The following is a 16,450-nucleotide window of genomic DNA, read 5'->3' on the forward strand; positions in this document are numbered from 1 at the left end:
TTACAGACACTTTGTGTTGCACGTTTTCAGGTTGCGCACCACGCCGAACCCGGAAGTACCGGAACAGGTTACTTCTGGGTTTTGGTGCTCACGCATGCACAGAAGCACTAAATCACTCTTTGTGCATGCTCAGAAAAGCCTATTCCCGACGCTGCAGGTTGCGAATGCTGCGGATTGGGAACGGGCCTCCCGCATGGATCACGTTCACGATCCGAGCATCCACTGTAATGGAATTCATTCTCGTATAGTACCCATTATTCATTCCTAGAGGATTCTGGGGGTGGCATTTTTGTGAGGACTATGGACAGAATATTTGATTCAGCTTCAAGGGACCACACTTCCAAATATTTCTAGAGGATATATTTTGAAAAATGGTGAAATACTACAAAACTGAACATACCCCGTTGGCTGGTTCTAGGAATACAGTCATGTTCCAGCATCACCAGATTCCTGTGAATAAAATATAGATGTGATTTACCAATTGCTGATCACTCTATCTGATCATGGACATCATTTCCCCAGAAGCATTGTGATGAAATTGAGATAGGATATACTAGGGGGTTATTTGGTGAAATTACATGGGGTTCTCAAAAAGGATTCAATTAAGTAAAATACCTGTTTCTTAAGCCTGAGAATGGGATGGAGTGCAAACTGCAGGTGGCAGAATTTCATACCGTTTCTAAAAAAGAGTTAATCAAATTTCCACATTGTGCTTTGTGTTCCAGTATAAAATTGCACCATGTCTGGGAAAGCATGCAATCTCTAATTTCATCATTTCCCACCCCCTTACTGGACTAGTTCTTTGCACCTGGAACCCTCAGGCTCCCTTCTTGGCCTATAAAACCCTCCAAACTAGGCTCATCCTCCATCCTTCACCTGCTTGTTTGTTCTGAGCACTTTGATCTCTTCAGCACTATGACGACTTTCTTGAGTACTTGTCTCCTCTTGGTCATCCTTTGCCCAGGTGAGTAGGAGCCTGAGATCTTGAATTCTTTCTCCAAGAACATTCAGTCAAGGGGCTAGTAGTGTCCATATGCCACCTTTTGAAGCACGAGAGGCAAAGTAGTTGTTGTGGAAGATAATAATCAAGCATCCAAACAACATGACCAGTCCAACACAGTTGATGCTACCTACGCCCTTGCAGCCATAAAGAGCTCTGCAGGAAAGAGAGGAGGTCTAGCTAATCAGAGGACTGGATGAGGGAGAGCAGAGCAGGGAGGCTGGCAGGAGAAGATAAAAGCAGCAGAGCCAACTGTCTAGAGAGGCAAGGGGACTGGTCCTTGTGAAGAGAATCAGAACTTACAGGGTTAAACAGTTCTGAGTGACGTCTCACATTCTGAGGCGTGGCTATGTTCACAGAGGGGAGTGTTTCTCTGTGTTCTTTCTTCTTCTGCTTTTGGTGGCGAGGCAGCAAGATGTGCGCTCTCTCGCCGGGTTTGATCTATGTTGTTTTTCTACACGATTAAAGACTGTTGGAGATAAGCAAGAAAGCTTGCGTGCAGTCTGAAGTTATTACACACACATTGCAACAGATTTCTACCGCTGCAATTACTCTGCTACAAGAAGCTGACGGAGAGCTATCCCAGGGGAGAGCAGTGGGGCACGAGGAAGCCTGCTGGACCCCATCCAACAGCCATAGGTTATGGAAGGTCAGCAAAGCTTTGAAACTGTTGCCAAGTCGTGCCGGTGTGTGTAGAAGCCAGCTGAGGGGAAGCTGGAGCCAGTTTGGAGCTGTGCCTACCGTTTGAGGCAGAGGAGCTCGCTGGTCTGCTGAGCTGGGTGCCGGAGAAGCTGCTGCTGTTGTGTGAGTACGCTGGGCCCCGGGGGAGAAGATGGCAGACAGCCATGAATTGTATGCAGTCCCGTTTGAAAAGCTCACAACCCAGTCCTGGCATATCTGGGTTAGAAAAGTGAGGGGGTGGTTTTTGGCAACAGGGCTCTGGAGTATAGCCCAGAAAGAGCCGGCCCCACCCATGCCAGTTGCTGCTGGAGATGCAGTGCTGGAGTCTGCTTTTCTGGTGGATAGAAAGCAGAGAGAGAAAGAGGAGTTCTGCATGTTGAAATCAAGCGTGGGACCTACGCTGTTGCCCCATTTGGAGGGCATTGAGTCGGCTCATGCTGCCTGGGAGGTGCTGAGGAGTTTGTGTGAAAGCTCAGCAGGAAGCCAGGGCCAGAAGGAAGCCGAGAGCCCAGTGAAAAGCCCTGAATGTCTGAAGTCGCAGCCTCAAGGAGAGCTGCTGACAGAGTCGGGGGGGGGCAGAAAAGCCCAAAGGCAAGTTTGGAAAGTTTTCCACTGTGTGTGACGAGGAGGAACGCCGTTTCAGAGGGGGCAGGGCTGGCAAAGAGAGCCCGGGGGCCAGGCCAGCTGGAAGCTCACTTCAGTGTTTTTCCACTCGTCGCTGTTTTATCTGCAATTCTGCTGACCATCTGCGTCGTTCCTGCCCGCAGAGAGCCAGAGAGGCTGGGCAGGATGTCTCCAAGGTCACTTCCCATGGCAGTCAGCCAGGTTTCCATGGCAGTCAGTCCAGGAGAGGAGGCAAGCGTGGGAAGGCGCAGGGAGGACGTGACACAGAGTGTGAGAAGGTCGTGGGCAAGTCTTCCTGCCGGGGGAAGTCTGTTGCCGTGACAACCAGAGAGGACATCTGCAGAGGCCCCACGGACGGGGGCAGCGACAAGTTTGTTGTCATGGCAACGATTAAGGACAACTCCAGTGAGGACAGAGTGATGCGCTGGGTGATTGACTCTGGAGCCAGCAATCACCTGATAACAGCGCCACCTGGTGTCGAGATGTGGAACTGCAGAGCTGTTTCAGCTGGGAAAACAGTTGTATTTGCTAATGGGTCAAAGAGGCCTTTGTATAACGTGGCAAATGTTTTTGTTTCTTTCTTGCAGGCGGAGCTGGAAGTTTACGTTGTGCCTGGGATGAAACATTGTCTTTTATCTGTATCTTGTCTCTTACAGGAGGGGTACAAGGTTTTCTTTGAGAATGATGTCTGCTCCATTTCCAGGGGTGGGAGGCAACTGGTCAGTGTTGCAAAAGGGCAGAACAACCTCTTTGTTCTGGAGACACCACTGGAGGGTAAGGGGGACGCTGAGGGAGCACAGGTGAAGTGTGCAACCGTTCCCACTCATGTTTCATGTGCTTGTGTGTGGCACAAAAGAACGTCACATGGTTCTTGGGAATATATCCAGATATTGCTGGAGTGCACTAAAGGTTGCAAAATAAAAGAATGTGGCCGATCCCTAGATTGTAGGGCATGCAGAAAGGCAAAGGTAAAAGGGTGCAGTTATCCCAGGGTGGAGAGGGTAACCACAAAACCTTTTGAGCTCGTGCACACAGACCTTTTTGGGCCCATGCCAAAGCCGAGTCTGGACGGGGCCAGGTATGTGCTGACACTGACAGACGATTTCAGCCAGGTTGGCTGGTGTTATTCGCTGAGAACAAAAGAAGAGGCAGCGCAACTGATCAAAGACTGGGTTGTGGAGGTGGAACTACGGTTCTCCACCAAGGTGCAGGGGTTCCAGAGTGACCGAGGCGCAGAGGTCACTGGGTCTGCTCTGCAGAAGTTTTTTAGCCAGAGAGGGATATGTCACAAGGTGACGGGTGCTACTTCTCCTCAGGAGAGGGGTGTGGCGGAGCTTAGGAGTAAAGCTCTGGTTCAAGCAACAGAAGTTCTACTGTGTGACTCTGGTTTGCCTCAAAGTTTTTGGGGGGAGGCGATGAAGACGGTGAATTTCACGATGAACAGGTCCTACAATTTCAGTGGTAGGTGACACCCCGTTTTTTGTGCTCCACAGAGTGAAGCCGCAGCTGCATTTCTTCCGTGTGTTTGGGTCACAGGCCTGGGTGCCTGTGCCAAAGGTTCAACAGAAGCAAGGTAGCCCGAGGTTCCAGAAAATGATCTTCTGTGGATATGAACCTGCGACAAAGGGGTGGAGGTTTGCATATCCAGAAGGTGATCAGTCCAAGCTTCTAGTCAACAAACATGCTGAGTTCTGTGAGCAGGATGGTTGGTCAAGGCTCCAAGCGAGTCCTGACATTCTCTCAGAATGTCTGTCTGATTCTGAGGAAGAGGGAGAGGTAGAAGCTGAACCTGTTGATGAGGACCAGGTCGATGACCAGGGTCAAGAACAGGATTGGGCATCTCCACAGGTTGTTAAAAGAGAGCCCAAGAGTGAGCCTTCATCTCCTGTTAGCAAAGTGCAGAAGGCCCAAAGATGCAGTAAGTCAGAGGGGGAGTTTTCTGATGTAGAGGACACACTTGCTGGCCCCAGTGGGTCAGAAGGAGCACCTGGGATTGTGCTCAGACGATCCACTCGCACCACGAAGGGAGTTCCACCTGAGAGGTTTCAGGTCACCAGTGCGTGGGTTGGTTTCGCACAGTGCAAACTTGAGAGTTTTGAGGAGGTTCAACAGTTGCCTGGAAAAGACACCAGGAAGGGGCGAGGGGCAATTGGAAGGGTGTTGAATTCTCAGAGGTCTGAAGATGCGTGTTCACAGTTTCCCTCAGGATGCGAGATGAGAGGGGGTGTGAAGAGAATCAGAACTTACAGGGTTAAACAGTTCTGAGTGACGTCTCACATTCTGAGGCGTGCCTATATTCACAGAGGGGAGTGTTTCTCTGTGTTCTTTCTTCTTCCGCTTTTGGTGGCGAGGCAGCAAGATGTGCGCTCTCTCGCCGGGTCTGATCTATGTTGTTTTTCTACATGATTAAAGACTGTTGGAGATAAGCAGGAAAGCTTGCGTGCAGTCTGAAGTTATTACACACACATTGCAACAGATTACTCTGTTACAAGAAGCTGACGGAGAGTTATTCCGGGGGAGAGCAGTAGGGCGCCGAGGAAGCCTGCTGGACCCCATCCAACAGCCATAGTCCTCCTTACTGTTCCATTTACTCATGAGGAGGCCAGTGGAGAGGAGAGGAGTAACTTTAGCCCTGCACTAGGCTGCTTGCTGCAGATAACTGGCTCTTGCTGGAGGCAACAGATCAATGGTACTTTGAGGCACTGAGAGACCTCTAACCGTAGATGCCAACCCTATGGGGCTGGGAACATCTCTGCCTCCCCCAGTATGTGATGATGGGACTGAAAATTCCCCAAACTTGAGGGGCCCCATTGTGCCTCCTTGCAACCTCCTTGAATATGTTGTACTTGTGGTCTCAAGTGCATACAATGAGCACCCCCAATGTCAGCCAGAACTTGGTGCCTCCCTTTAACCACAAGTTGAAAGCACTGGTTGCAAGAGCAGGGAACCAGTGCAAGGGCCATCACTGGTAGGGAATTAGCTTTTTTGGGAAAATCTCGCTAGGTGGAAGTAGCCAGTTAGCAGTGACCAGGGATGGAATATGGCCCCTGCTGTTGTGGGCCCTGGGCTGGAGAAGTGGTATAGAGAGGGGTGAAGGGGTTTTCATAATAACTCCCCAGCCATTTTTCTGTGGATAGGCAACAGTTTTGATATTTTCCTGGTAGGTAGTGTAGTGTAGTGGTTAGCGTACTGAGCCCAGGAGCTGAGAGAGATCAGATTCAGAATTCCCCATTCAACCACAAAGCTGATATTGAGTCTTGTAGTGGTTGGGTCCTGAGGGTCCATTTAGAAAGTGTGCTTATATTTCCTTATGGAATGGGGCAAGGGGCAATTTTTACATTTGCAGAGCCTTTTCAGGATTATTATGGGGAGTGGGGTGCATTTAGCATGGCTCCAGGGGGGCCCTAAGGGCAAAGGAAATGTTCCTCGAGGCCCTGAGAAGGCAGAAGGCAGCCCTACTGCAGCTGCAGCTTCCATGTGCTTGTCAGCTGGCAGAAGCAAGAAACACAAAATCCTAACCAAGGTGCTGTTAATTTAATTTCAACAGGATTAGATGCCTTGGAAGTAAATACCGGTTTTGCTTCGCAGGAAGTGCCAGAGGTGGAAGGCACTCAAGACATGGTCATGGCAAAAGGTGAGCATTATATACTCAGCAGTGGAGTTGGCCAGGGTGGCATCCCCAATTGCCATGGATTTGTCAGGGTTGGAGTCCAGCTCAGTGGCCTTTCTCCCCTCCAGTGGTGGCTGTGGCTTCCACTGGACTCCCCCTTTATACAGGGGGATCTGCCATCTTGTTGGATGCTTGTAATCAGGAAAGGGGCCCAGGATCTGTGGATGTGACCAATCACCCTGATCTGCAGGGATAACTCTGATGCCCCCCCTTCATCCAGTAGCACCCACCAGCTCAGAGGCCAAAGGAAGGGGAGAAGGCGGGTCTATATCATCAGTGCTGCCCCACCCTGATCCCTTGGATGTGGTTAAGTGGACACCACCCAATTTTCAGAGCCATCAGCCCCCACCAGGTTTCCATCTTCTCCCAACTACTAAGGAAAGGATTTGGAAAGGGGAATATTGTGATGTGTTCACTCACTTAAACAGGGAAATTCCCAAGAAAGGAAAGGACATTGTAGGTTAGATTGATGCAGGCAAACCAAAGCACAGGAAGGTGCCAATTGGTTACTGAGGTATTTAAATTTATGCCAGAATTAATATATCAAATTATGGATTTATGGAGCATACTCAGAGTTCATGGGGGGGGATTGAAGACCTCTGATGAAGCTTTATGCAGATGGGCAGCTACTAAGTAGGCCTGGAGTGAGGGGAAAAGGTGGTTGATTTATGGCTCCATTTTATATCTCACATACGTCCTATAGAATCCTAGAGCTGTAGAGTTGGAAGGGACTGGGAGGGCCATCTAGTTCAACCCTTTGCAATGCAAGAATCCTTTGACCAACATGGGGCTCAAATCAACAACCCTGAGATAAAGAGTCTCATGCTTTACACACTAAGCTCACTTAATGCCTAGGCAAACCCAAGCCACATCAGAGGGGCAATGAGTTCAACCCCACCTGTTGGGTTGGGTATAGAGTTCCTTCAGTACTTGTGGCAAACACCAACTGCATCTGTGCACTGTGTGCAATGCCTCTTCACAAAGACACACCCCAGGTTTGTTCATAATTTTGCTTCCTGAGCCCATGATTGGGAATATTAAATGGAAAATTGGAAGTGAATGGGAGTTTGGTTTTAGATTCAACAATTGTAGGGATTCCCATGCTGATCTCATGAAGACTCAGCCATCTTCCCATTGCTTTCAGGAGAGGTCACCTAACTGTGGTTCGTGGGCCTCATATATCTGCAGGTTGCCAACTTTCCATATTTGTTGATTCAGCTCTGCTGTGGCAATCGTGCTTCCCTCAGATGGCTAAGGTCCTTGGCAGGGTTTGATGGACATTATTTCCATGAGGTGGGTGGTTGATAGGGAAGACACTCTCGTGTACAATTCTCCCCATGCTCTCTTCATTGACCCCAAATTGATTTGTTTGGTTAAGGGGAAGCACCATTACCAGTGTGCTGAATGTGAAAGTATGTAATGAGACTGCTGAAGTCCCGTTCTGCGATTCACTGGCCAACAACATGTAGTGGGTATGGGGGGAAGAGTATGTCCCTGATTTAGCATGCATACTATCAAATGGGAAGAAGGCTTTGTGTCTTTCCTTTTCTGTGTCTTGAGATGTGTGTTGGTGTGCATGCAGCCTCTAACCCACCACTACATGTGGATCCTGAGACCATTAACATTGCTCGTGTTTGGCTTGGAATATTCTGTTTCTCAAAGACTGGACAACTAATGTTTCCTCTCCTCTCCTCTCTGCAGTGAAACTGCAATGTGTAATAAGCGCAGTGAAAAGCTGTATTATCGAAGTAGGAAGTTGTTTCTATGAGCGTACTGAAACCTATTTAAGTGAGTATGAAGCCTATCTGTCATATTAAATCTATGTTTGTGGGTGCATCCTTTGGTCTCTGGTGTATCTAGTGTGACAACAGAATGCTGATCTCACCAACCTTGAGGAACTCAACTTTTTCAACAATTAAATATTAGAATTAAAACTATATTAAAAATCTGTTTAAAATGTACCAATAATTACAATAAAAACAACACAACCCCAATCCTTTCAGTAAAAGCAGTCATTCTCCAAAAACATGTTGAGACCCACTTGTAAAATGACAACAAGGTGGGATCTAGACTAGATTCTTGAGAGTCTAGTCTGGACTCTCTCTCTCTCTCTCTCTCTCTCTCTCTCTCTCTCAGCAAGGGAATTCCAGAGTCTGGAAGGAGCCACTGAGATGGCCCATTTCCATATCATTAACCAATAGAGTGTAGAACCTCTCTCACTCTCTCATATTTTGACCCAGGGAAGCCTTATAGATCCACAGAGCCACTGGTAACCTTCTCCTGACTTTTACCAGCTGCTTACTGTGAACAAACTGTGCACAAATATTCAGGCCTCATCTTTCTCTGACATTTGTCTCATAACTCCCCCTTAACTCGGTGAATGATAATTCCCAACTGCTTAGAAAGCAACCAAATCCGAGTCTAATCTTTTTTTGGTGCAGGCACATTGATGTTGCAATAAAGTGTGCACACAAGGAGACATGTGTTGGGTTCAGATTAGTCCACAACATTATTGATTACAGGGATAAACAGCTTTGACACAGACACTGGGCATGTAACCATTCCGCCTACTGAATGGTAGACTATTGGGGATGACCAATATTAGCATCCATCAACAGCATGAAGAGCATCCCTGGCAAGGGGTGCTCTGTGCCCTGAATCCCTGAGCTGGATGTATGGACAAGGAATGCATTCTTCCAAGATCCCTGAGAGGGATCCCATCTGACAGGATGGGGCTTCACCTCCCATTCCCATTAAGAATCCAGCCCAATGATTCTTCTGCTGCACAAAGTGGTGAAATAGAAGGTTGCATAGAAGGTGACTACCAAACCTATAACACCTGGAACAAGTCCAGCATGCCAGTAAGGATACCCATTAGCCACATCTTGCAGCCAGCTACTTAGTAGTGTATAATCTGTCCTGTAAAAAGTCCCCTTGGGCTTGCAATTTTGCTTCATCAGTTTGTTGATCTTACTTGGTCCTTGTTTACTGAGATGGTATGGACAGTTCCCCTCCACACTTGCCTCTTTCATTCGCAGGGTTAACCAAGCAACAGACAAGCATTTTCCTTGTCCTCCTACTGTGTTCTGCCCACACAGACCACCCAATCTCCTCCTCCTCCTTCATTTGTTGTCTTCTTCCCTTGTGTCCTGCAATGTTTTCCACTGAAAGCAAAGCAGATTGCTGTGACTTGGGTCCATTGGTCACTTCACTTTACTCTCTCTCTCTCTCTCTTTTGTAATTCATTTTTATTGGTTGCTTTAGACATACATTCATCAAATCACATTGTAACAACTTGGTTTTCCTGTAATTAAACATATATTTTTAAAACATACTGGGGGGAAAGAACAAAAATACATATTGATTGATTGATTGATTGATTGATTGATTTGATTCATTTGTAATCCATTTCGGTTTGACTTCCCTCCCCTTCTTACATCAGTCCTCAGTTTTACTTAGTTGACTGCACCTCCTACAACAGCCATTTATTCAATATCCTATAACAGTCTTAATATTAGTTCTTTTGTTTATATTAAATTTGAAGAATTCTTCTATTTTTTATAATATAATATTTATTATTAGTAGTATTATTTTCTTTCCCCCCTTTATAACAACCAGATAAAATTTCTTTATCAGATATATCTTTGCTCTAACTGAGCTTTGACTTCCTCCTGTCCCCCTCCCTGACTTCCATGTGGTATCACTTTTATCTTAGCATTTCTAAATCACCCTATTTATCTTATCTCCATAATTAAAAAACTTACATCTAATTTTTATAAACAGGTATCAAATCATAACCTATCAAAATTTTAAATCAACCCTGCAAGTGTTTTCAAATGTTTACAATGTTCCTTCATATACCTTTTTACTAAAGGTATTTTTGAAAATCTTTTTCAGTTCATTATATATCATATCCCAGTAGGCTTAGAACACGTCCACCACATAATCTTAGGACACGTCCACCACATATGAAAGAAATTCTCTTCCTTCTCCTTATATTTCCAGCATACCTTATCTTCTAAATTTTAGCAAGTTTAGTCAGCGTCAAATACCAGCAATACATCATCTTCATTAAATTTTCTTTTAATGCCATACATGCAGTGAATTTAATTGTTTTTGTCCATAGTCTTTCCCACATCAAATCTGAAGAATTCTTCGGAAGCTTTCTTAGCTTTCCAAATTATTCCTTCATCAATAAGTAATGCTTCATTCATCCTCTATCTTTTCTGCCCTCTTTCTTTCCCCTTCAGGAATAAGGACACTGAATTGTGATATGATAAGGACTTTGGATCAATTTCAAATTTTCTTTCAAATGTTAATTCTTTTTAGATCCAAATTCCATCTTGCCTGCTGGCAGACTGGTTCGGCTCAGAATAATATGGGAATTCCTTTGCCCTTGGATGTTTAAACCTCCAAGCGTCTACTAAATTTCTATTAACTGGAAAAAAGTTTGAGATAAGCATCCTGTTTTATTATCTACACTTCTCTGAGTTCTATCATGTTCGAAACAACTCCATTCAGATCTCCTAGGAGAATTATTTTCTCCTCAATGTAGTCTAACACTGTTTCTTCCAGGTGTTTATAGAAATCAGCTTTATTATCATTGGGTGCATATAATACTCAAGGCAGAGTATGTTTTACCAAATAAGAGGGGACTTTCTTTTTACCCCTTTCTTCATGGCAGATTTATTTATTCAATTTTAAATTTCATTTGTAAGATTTCCCTTTTCTGCTCTGTTAAACTATGGGGATATGGAGATTTCCTGCTTCTTGGAACCGGCATCATGGGCTGCTACTCTCTTGCATCAGCACCATCCCCCTTTCCCCTCTCCTTACAAAGAGACGAAGAGACCGGGAAACTCCTCTTTGACAACAACACTTCTATGCTGACCCCAAGACTCCCTCTTTGGGGTTGGGGGGATGCGTAGCCTTCGCGTCTTCCCCCTCAAAGCCCATTAGCGATCGAGCCCTTCTGAGCTCATGCCATGTTCCATTCTGTGGGAAACCGGAAGTCACTTCACTTTACCCCAGGGTAGTCATACCTACCGCCCACTACCACCCATCTTTCTTGATGGTAAAATTTCCTTACCACCCACCAGTGCTCAATGGAAGGAGGATTCAGTTTGTGCTGTAGAACCCCCTACTGCCCACCTAGAATCCTGAAATGGCCACTAGTGGGTAGTGGCTTTACACTGTCATGTACTTTTGAGTTATTTCTTGCACAGGCATGTCTGCAAGATTTGGGACGCTGCCTGGGCCAGAGTAGGCAATGACCAGGGGTGCAGCCTATCCACTGTCACACTTGGATGCAAACAACACTCCTGAAAAGGAGGAAGGGGTGAATGGAGATTCTCAGACCAATCAAAATGAATTTACCTGATCCAGGCCACATCTTATAAATATTGTCCCCAACGCCACCACCCCACTCTCTGAAAAACCATCTTCTCCCGTCTCTCAGAAATATATTACATAATATAAGGAAGCTTCATGAGTCTGGCCCCTGGATCAGCTAGTTCCATATCAGGTAGAGATGGGTGGTGCATCAAACTATTCTAGGCTCTTTTGTATGGGCAGAAAAGGAAGTCCATCTAGCCCCATTTATGTGCAACTATCCTAGAATATTCACATGGTATTGCAGAAGAAATTATACTTCAAAGAAACTACTTTATGGATTAGTTTGCTGAATTCAGTTGTTGCCAGGTATTTTCTCTTAAATCACCCATTTGCCCAATGTGTTTATATTTGTACATTCATCAATTTGAATTTTTGCATAACTTGCTATTCCTTCAATTCTCTCTAACAGATGGCTCTGATGAGACCGACACGAATAAGGGTTGTTCTAAAGATTGCATCTCAGCAAATGTCTCCTTCTCTTCAGTAGAAAGAAAATACTTCCGGCGTATCCACCATTGCTGTAAAATATTTTTGTGCAACATGAAAGCACTTGGCAGTAAGTCTATCTATCTATCTATCTATCTATCTATCTATCTATCTATCTATCATCTATCTATCATCTATCTATCTATCATCTATCTATCTATCTATCTATCTATCTATCTATCTATTGTCAAAGATAAATAGCATTGAGCTTTCAAATTTCTTTTCTTGTTACTCTAAGATAAGCAATACTATTCCAATCCAAGATTCATTCCTGGGTCATTCAATATCAAGTGATCCAACTTTTTTACCTCATTTAACACATTTTAAAAAGAAAAGCCTAACTAGCTTTTCAGACACCTTTTAATTGAATAACTTTCTAAAGAAATGCCAGAAGCTACTAATATTATAGTTGAGATCTTGTTTATTCTGTTATATTGTACTCCAAGAAGACCCATTTATCCAAAATAGAATCCAATCAGGCAGACATTTATGTACAAAATATATTTTGAAAAATGTGAAATTTGCAGGTGGCTCTTTGAAATATGAAATAATCAACATATTTTTGGAATTTTTAAATCATATTATTTTTTTTAATCCTTTTTTTAAAATGGAAAATTTGGTAACTTAGATTTTTGAATTAGAGTAATTCCATCATGTGACATATCATGAAGCTCAGGATCTGAAGGGATTGGTGCTTTTAGTTTTGACGTATCTCAATGCTGGGCTGAGCTTTTAAGGCCTTTGTGTACAGGTCAAATTTCTCTCTCTCTTTTTGAAATTTCAAACCCTCATAACTCAAAAACGGGATGAGATAAAAAATTAAAATTTTAGATTTAAACTTAGTTTTGATCACTCAACAAGTGTAAAAAGGATTAAGAAAATTAGATGACATGAGGTAAAAAACTTGTATCACTTGATTGGGTGCCAGTGCAATTTTCCCTTGCCAGTAATGAGGGACAGCATTTTGATATACGGTATGTCAAAAAAATATGTAGTGAACTGCCCTGTGATTTTTGGATGAAGGGCAGTATACAAATTTAATTCCTAATAAATAAATAAGTAAATATTGAGCTCCCAGTGGGGCCTCAATAATTCCTTGGAGGTGTTCAGTACATGCCCTAACCTAGTTTGTATGAAAAATTATTGGAATCAGCATCACCATCTGTATCTCATGGAGAAGCACTTTCTCCCCAAGAGTTTCAAATGGCCACTGGGTGTGTGGAAGAGAACACCCCAGAAAAAATGGGGAAACAGGTAGAGAGATAAGAACACATGCCCCCTCTTGCTCACTCTGGGACTCATCTTGGTGGGGCAGAACTGCAGAGGTAGTTAGTGAAACTATCTATTGCTGCTGGATGCCATCTAACTGGAGAACAACAAAAGTCACACTGCTGGGGCAAAGTTGTTGAGCTCTATTTGAGAACAAAATTATCTGGGAACAAAAATAAGTTTTTGGGTTTTGGAGGGGATTTTAAAAGCATTTTTTAAAACAAAAACCACCCTACTTGGCATACATATAGGAAAATATGGGCATATGGTAGCCCTAAGTTACTCCCATTGCTATATTTCATGTCTCAGTTAGTGAACTGTTTCTTTTCTCTTCTTAGTTTCTCACTTGTGAGGTGCCTCAGGGTTCCGTCCCCTCCCCCATGCTTTGTAACATCTACATGAAGCCACTGGGAGAGATCATCAGGGGGTTCGGGTTGGGTGTTCATCAATATGCGGATGATACCCAGCTCTACCTCTCTTTTAAATTGGAACCAGTGCAGGTGGTGAAGGTCCTGTATGGGTGTCTGGAGGCGGTTGGAGGATGGATGGCGGCTAACAGGTTGAGGATGAATCCTTACAAGACAGAAGTACTGTTCTTGGGGGACAGGGGGCGGGTGGGTGTGGAGAATTCCCTGGTCCTGAATGGGGTAACTGTGCCTCTGAAGAACAAGGTGCGCAGCCTGGGAGACATTTTGGACTCACAGCTGTCCATGGAGATGCAGGTCAATTTTGTGTCCAGAGCAACTGTCTACCAGCTCCAACTGGTATGCAGGCTGAAACCCTACTTGCCCATGAGAAAAAAATAAAATTTTAGATTGAAACTTAGTTTTCATCACTCAACAAGTGTACAAAACATGCCCCCTTGCTTTCTGAAAGCCCAGCTCACCCTGGGACTTGCCTTGATGGGTTTGAACTGCAGATGTAATAATTTTATAGTTTGTGGATATTAGAGGCAGAATCTTAGTGTGATGTGTAGCATTTTGTAAGATAGGAGATGCTTTATAAATGCTGTAAACTGCCCAGAGTGGCTGGGGGAACTGAGCCAGATGGGCAGGGTATAGATAATGAAATAATAAAATTATTATTATTATTATTATTATTATTATTATTATTATTATTATTATTTATTAAGAATATTATTGGAGCACTGAAGACAGAAGGGTTCCTTCACTATAAAGACACTTCAATATATGCTGATGTTTTTGTTTTTGAGATTTTATATTTTATTGCATTGTAATGCATTTAGGTATAAAATTAAATTTTATTGTAGTTTCCAAGCCTGGCTTGCAATAGTCCATGGGGTCACAAAGAGTCGGACACGACTAAACAACAACAGGAGCCTCTTTTTAGTATTAAGTGATATATAATAATCATTAATAAATAAACAAATACACACCAAGGCTTTATTTATTTATTTATTTATTTGTTTGTTTGTTTATTTATTTATTTATTGTTTAAAAACTTTACATAGTAACCTTAATCAGAGGAGTGTTTCCATCATAATAACAAAGTATACAACATATTATACTTAAACAAGATTATATACCTATTTCATAGTAATAAGCACTACGTAAGTATATGTAATTAGTGATAGAACACTATACATAATAAACCAAGCACCAAAAATAACAGTGGCCAATAAGTCACATTCACAACAATAAACTCCCCAACTCACTCCCTTAAAAATACCACTGCTTGTCTGCTCATCTCAGATCTAACTATCTGCAACATCAACATCATTAATTGCAGAAACAGAATGAAGTAGAGATGTTGCAACCCTCTCACAAGTTTAGAGAACTGAAGCCTAGGAATTAGAATAAAGATAAATGGGCTGGAATCATGTCTTGACTTTATTATTTACTTCTGGCAGTGCCACTGAGGCGCTTTAATGGGCTGGTGTGCCCAAACCTTGGTGTAGCTGAATCAGAAGTCTCTGAGGGTTCAAATCTCATTGAGTGTTACAATGAGGAGACTCAGTGCATTGAGTTTGTTCTTGTTCATGGTAAGTAGAACTGCCTTGCAATGAGTGTGTGTGGGGGGGAATGGTGTGTGTGTGTGTTTTACTATTTCATTCTGTTTGTGGCTTCCTTCCAGAAAATAGGTTATTTGTGCATTTGAGGAAAAGTTTCTTTTTTCCTGAAAACATAACTCACCTCAAATCCCATTTGCTTTGTATATATATAGATGAGTATGTACATATCCGGGGTGGAGGTTTGAGAAGGTGAGAGAAATAGTCTGTTTGTTAAATTACATGTAAAAGTTTATTAAAAGAGTGTTTTCACCAGTCTTTAAAAGAAGTAAAATTAGCCATGGAGACCTGATCTGGAAAGCAGTATCAATGAAGTTGAACCCTTGCCCCAGAAGATGAAAAAAATAGACATTTTTCATTCTAACTTTTAAACACCTCTCTCATATTCATTTCATGTGGTGATTTCAGATTCTTTCTATACTTGCTCAACAGAGTTATTAAAAATTAAGGTGCTCCTATTTTTTTTCTTTTGCACACACACACACACACATCGGTTGCTACCAAGATGCTCATCTGACCTTGTCTCTTTTTCTTTACTAGACAACAGTGAAGTTCCTGATAAGGTTGTAAAAGGCTGTGCAACACCAACTTTTTGTGAATTGGCCAAGACATCAGCACTTAACAAGTACTTTTCAGGCATGATAACACTAGCACGATGCGGTGAAACTGTGGTTTCACCAAAGCAACTCAGCTTTTAAGTGTAGTTAGGAGAGAGCAATGTCTTCTTCCTCTTGGGTTCCACTATTTTCTGCAACAGTGGAAGTAGTGGTTGCTTGTCTGAACATGGGAGTCCAGAGCAACTGGTATTCACAGGACTCCTGAGGCTTCTATTTGCTGAATGGGATGCAGGGAATAGAAAACTAAAAAAGAAATGTGGGGCTTTGGCTCATGAAAACATGGGATATGTGTAAAAAATTCCTTTGTTCATAATCAAAATAAATTGGTGAAGCAAATCAAAACTGTGTTGTGTCTCTGCATTTATCAAATTAAGAATATTTGGTATCAGTGGTGGTGAAGGGCACTGTTTTTAGAATGAAAAACAATGGGTAATTATGAGTTATCATTGATTTAGGAAATATATATTCCAGTCCATATTTCAAAGAAATCTGATTGGCTTACAATAACGTAAATCAAAGACATACAATACAGAAACTTCCCACCCAACCTACTAAAAGGGAAACATCGAAGAAAGTTTTAAATACAGTCAACTGTGAACTATTGTAGAGGCTTTTCCAGAGATTTGCCACACAGCACTAGGCAGTCATGGCAGATTGCTGTTGTTTGGCAGAATTCTGGA

The 16,450-nt window shown here is 43.2% G+C and overlaps 1 protein-coding gene across 1 annotated transcript; it reads left to right on the plus strand.

Moving 5' to 3' along the window:
- The first annotated feature begins 201 nt into the window (after positions 1-201).
- LOC309537963 (uncharacterized protein) lies at positions 202-16,246 on the plus strand. The gene is made up of 6 exons (XM_082233130.1): positions 202-964; positions 5,853-5,939; positions 7,677-7,763; positions 11,779-11,925; positions 14,995-15,126; positions 15,694-16,246. The coding sequence occupies exons 1-6, from the start codon at positions 916-918 to the stop codon at positions 15,849-15,851; spliced, it is 660 nt and encodes a 219-aa protein (XP_082089256.1). The 5' UTR covers positions 202-915; the 3' UTR covers positions 15,852-16,246.
- Positions 16,247-16,450: the final 204 nt, after the last annotated feature.

The sequence above is a fragment of the Podarcis vaucheri genome (genome assembly GCF_965113315.1).
Source record: "Podarcis vaucheri genome assembly, chromosome: 7".
Taxonomy (NCBI): domain Eukaryota; kingdom Metazoa; phylum Chordata; class Lepidosauria; order Squamata; family Lacertidae; genus Podarcis; species Podarcis vaucheri.

What these genes read in the sequence shown, in the direction of transcription:
- LOC309537963 (XM_082233130.1), top strand. Translation starts at nt 916, where the DNA reads ATGACGACTTTCTTGAGTACTTGTCTCCTCTTGGTCATCCTTTGCCCA. An exon ending in CTTGGTCATCCTTTGCCCAG is followed by an intron (nt 965 to 5,852) that starts GTGAGTAGGAGC and finishes TAATTTCAACAG; the next exon opens with GATTAGATGCCTTGGAAGTA. An exon ending in GCGTACTGAAACCTATTTAA is followed by an intron (nt 7,764 to 11,778) that starts GTGAGTATGAAG and finishes TCTCTCTAACAG; the next exon opens with ATGGCTCTGATGAGACCGAC.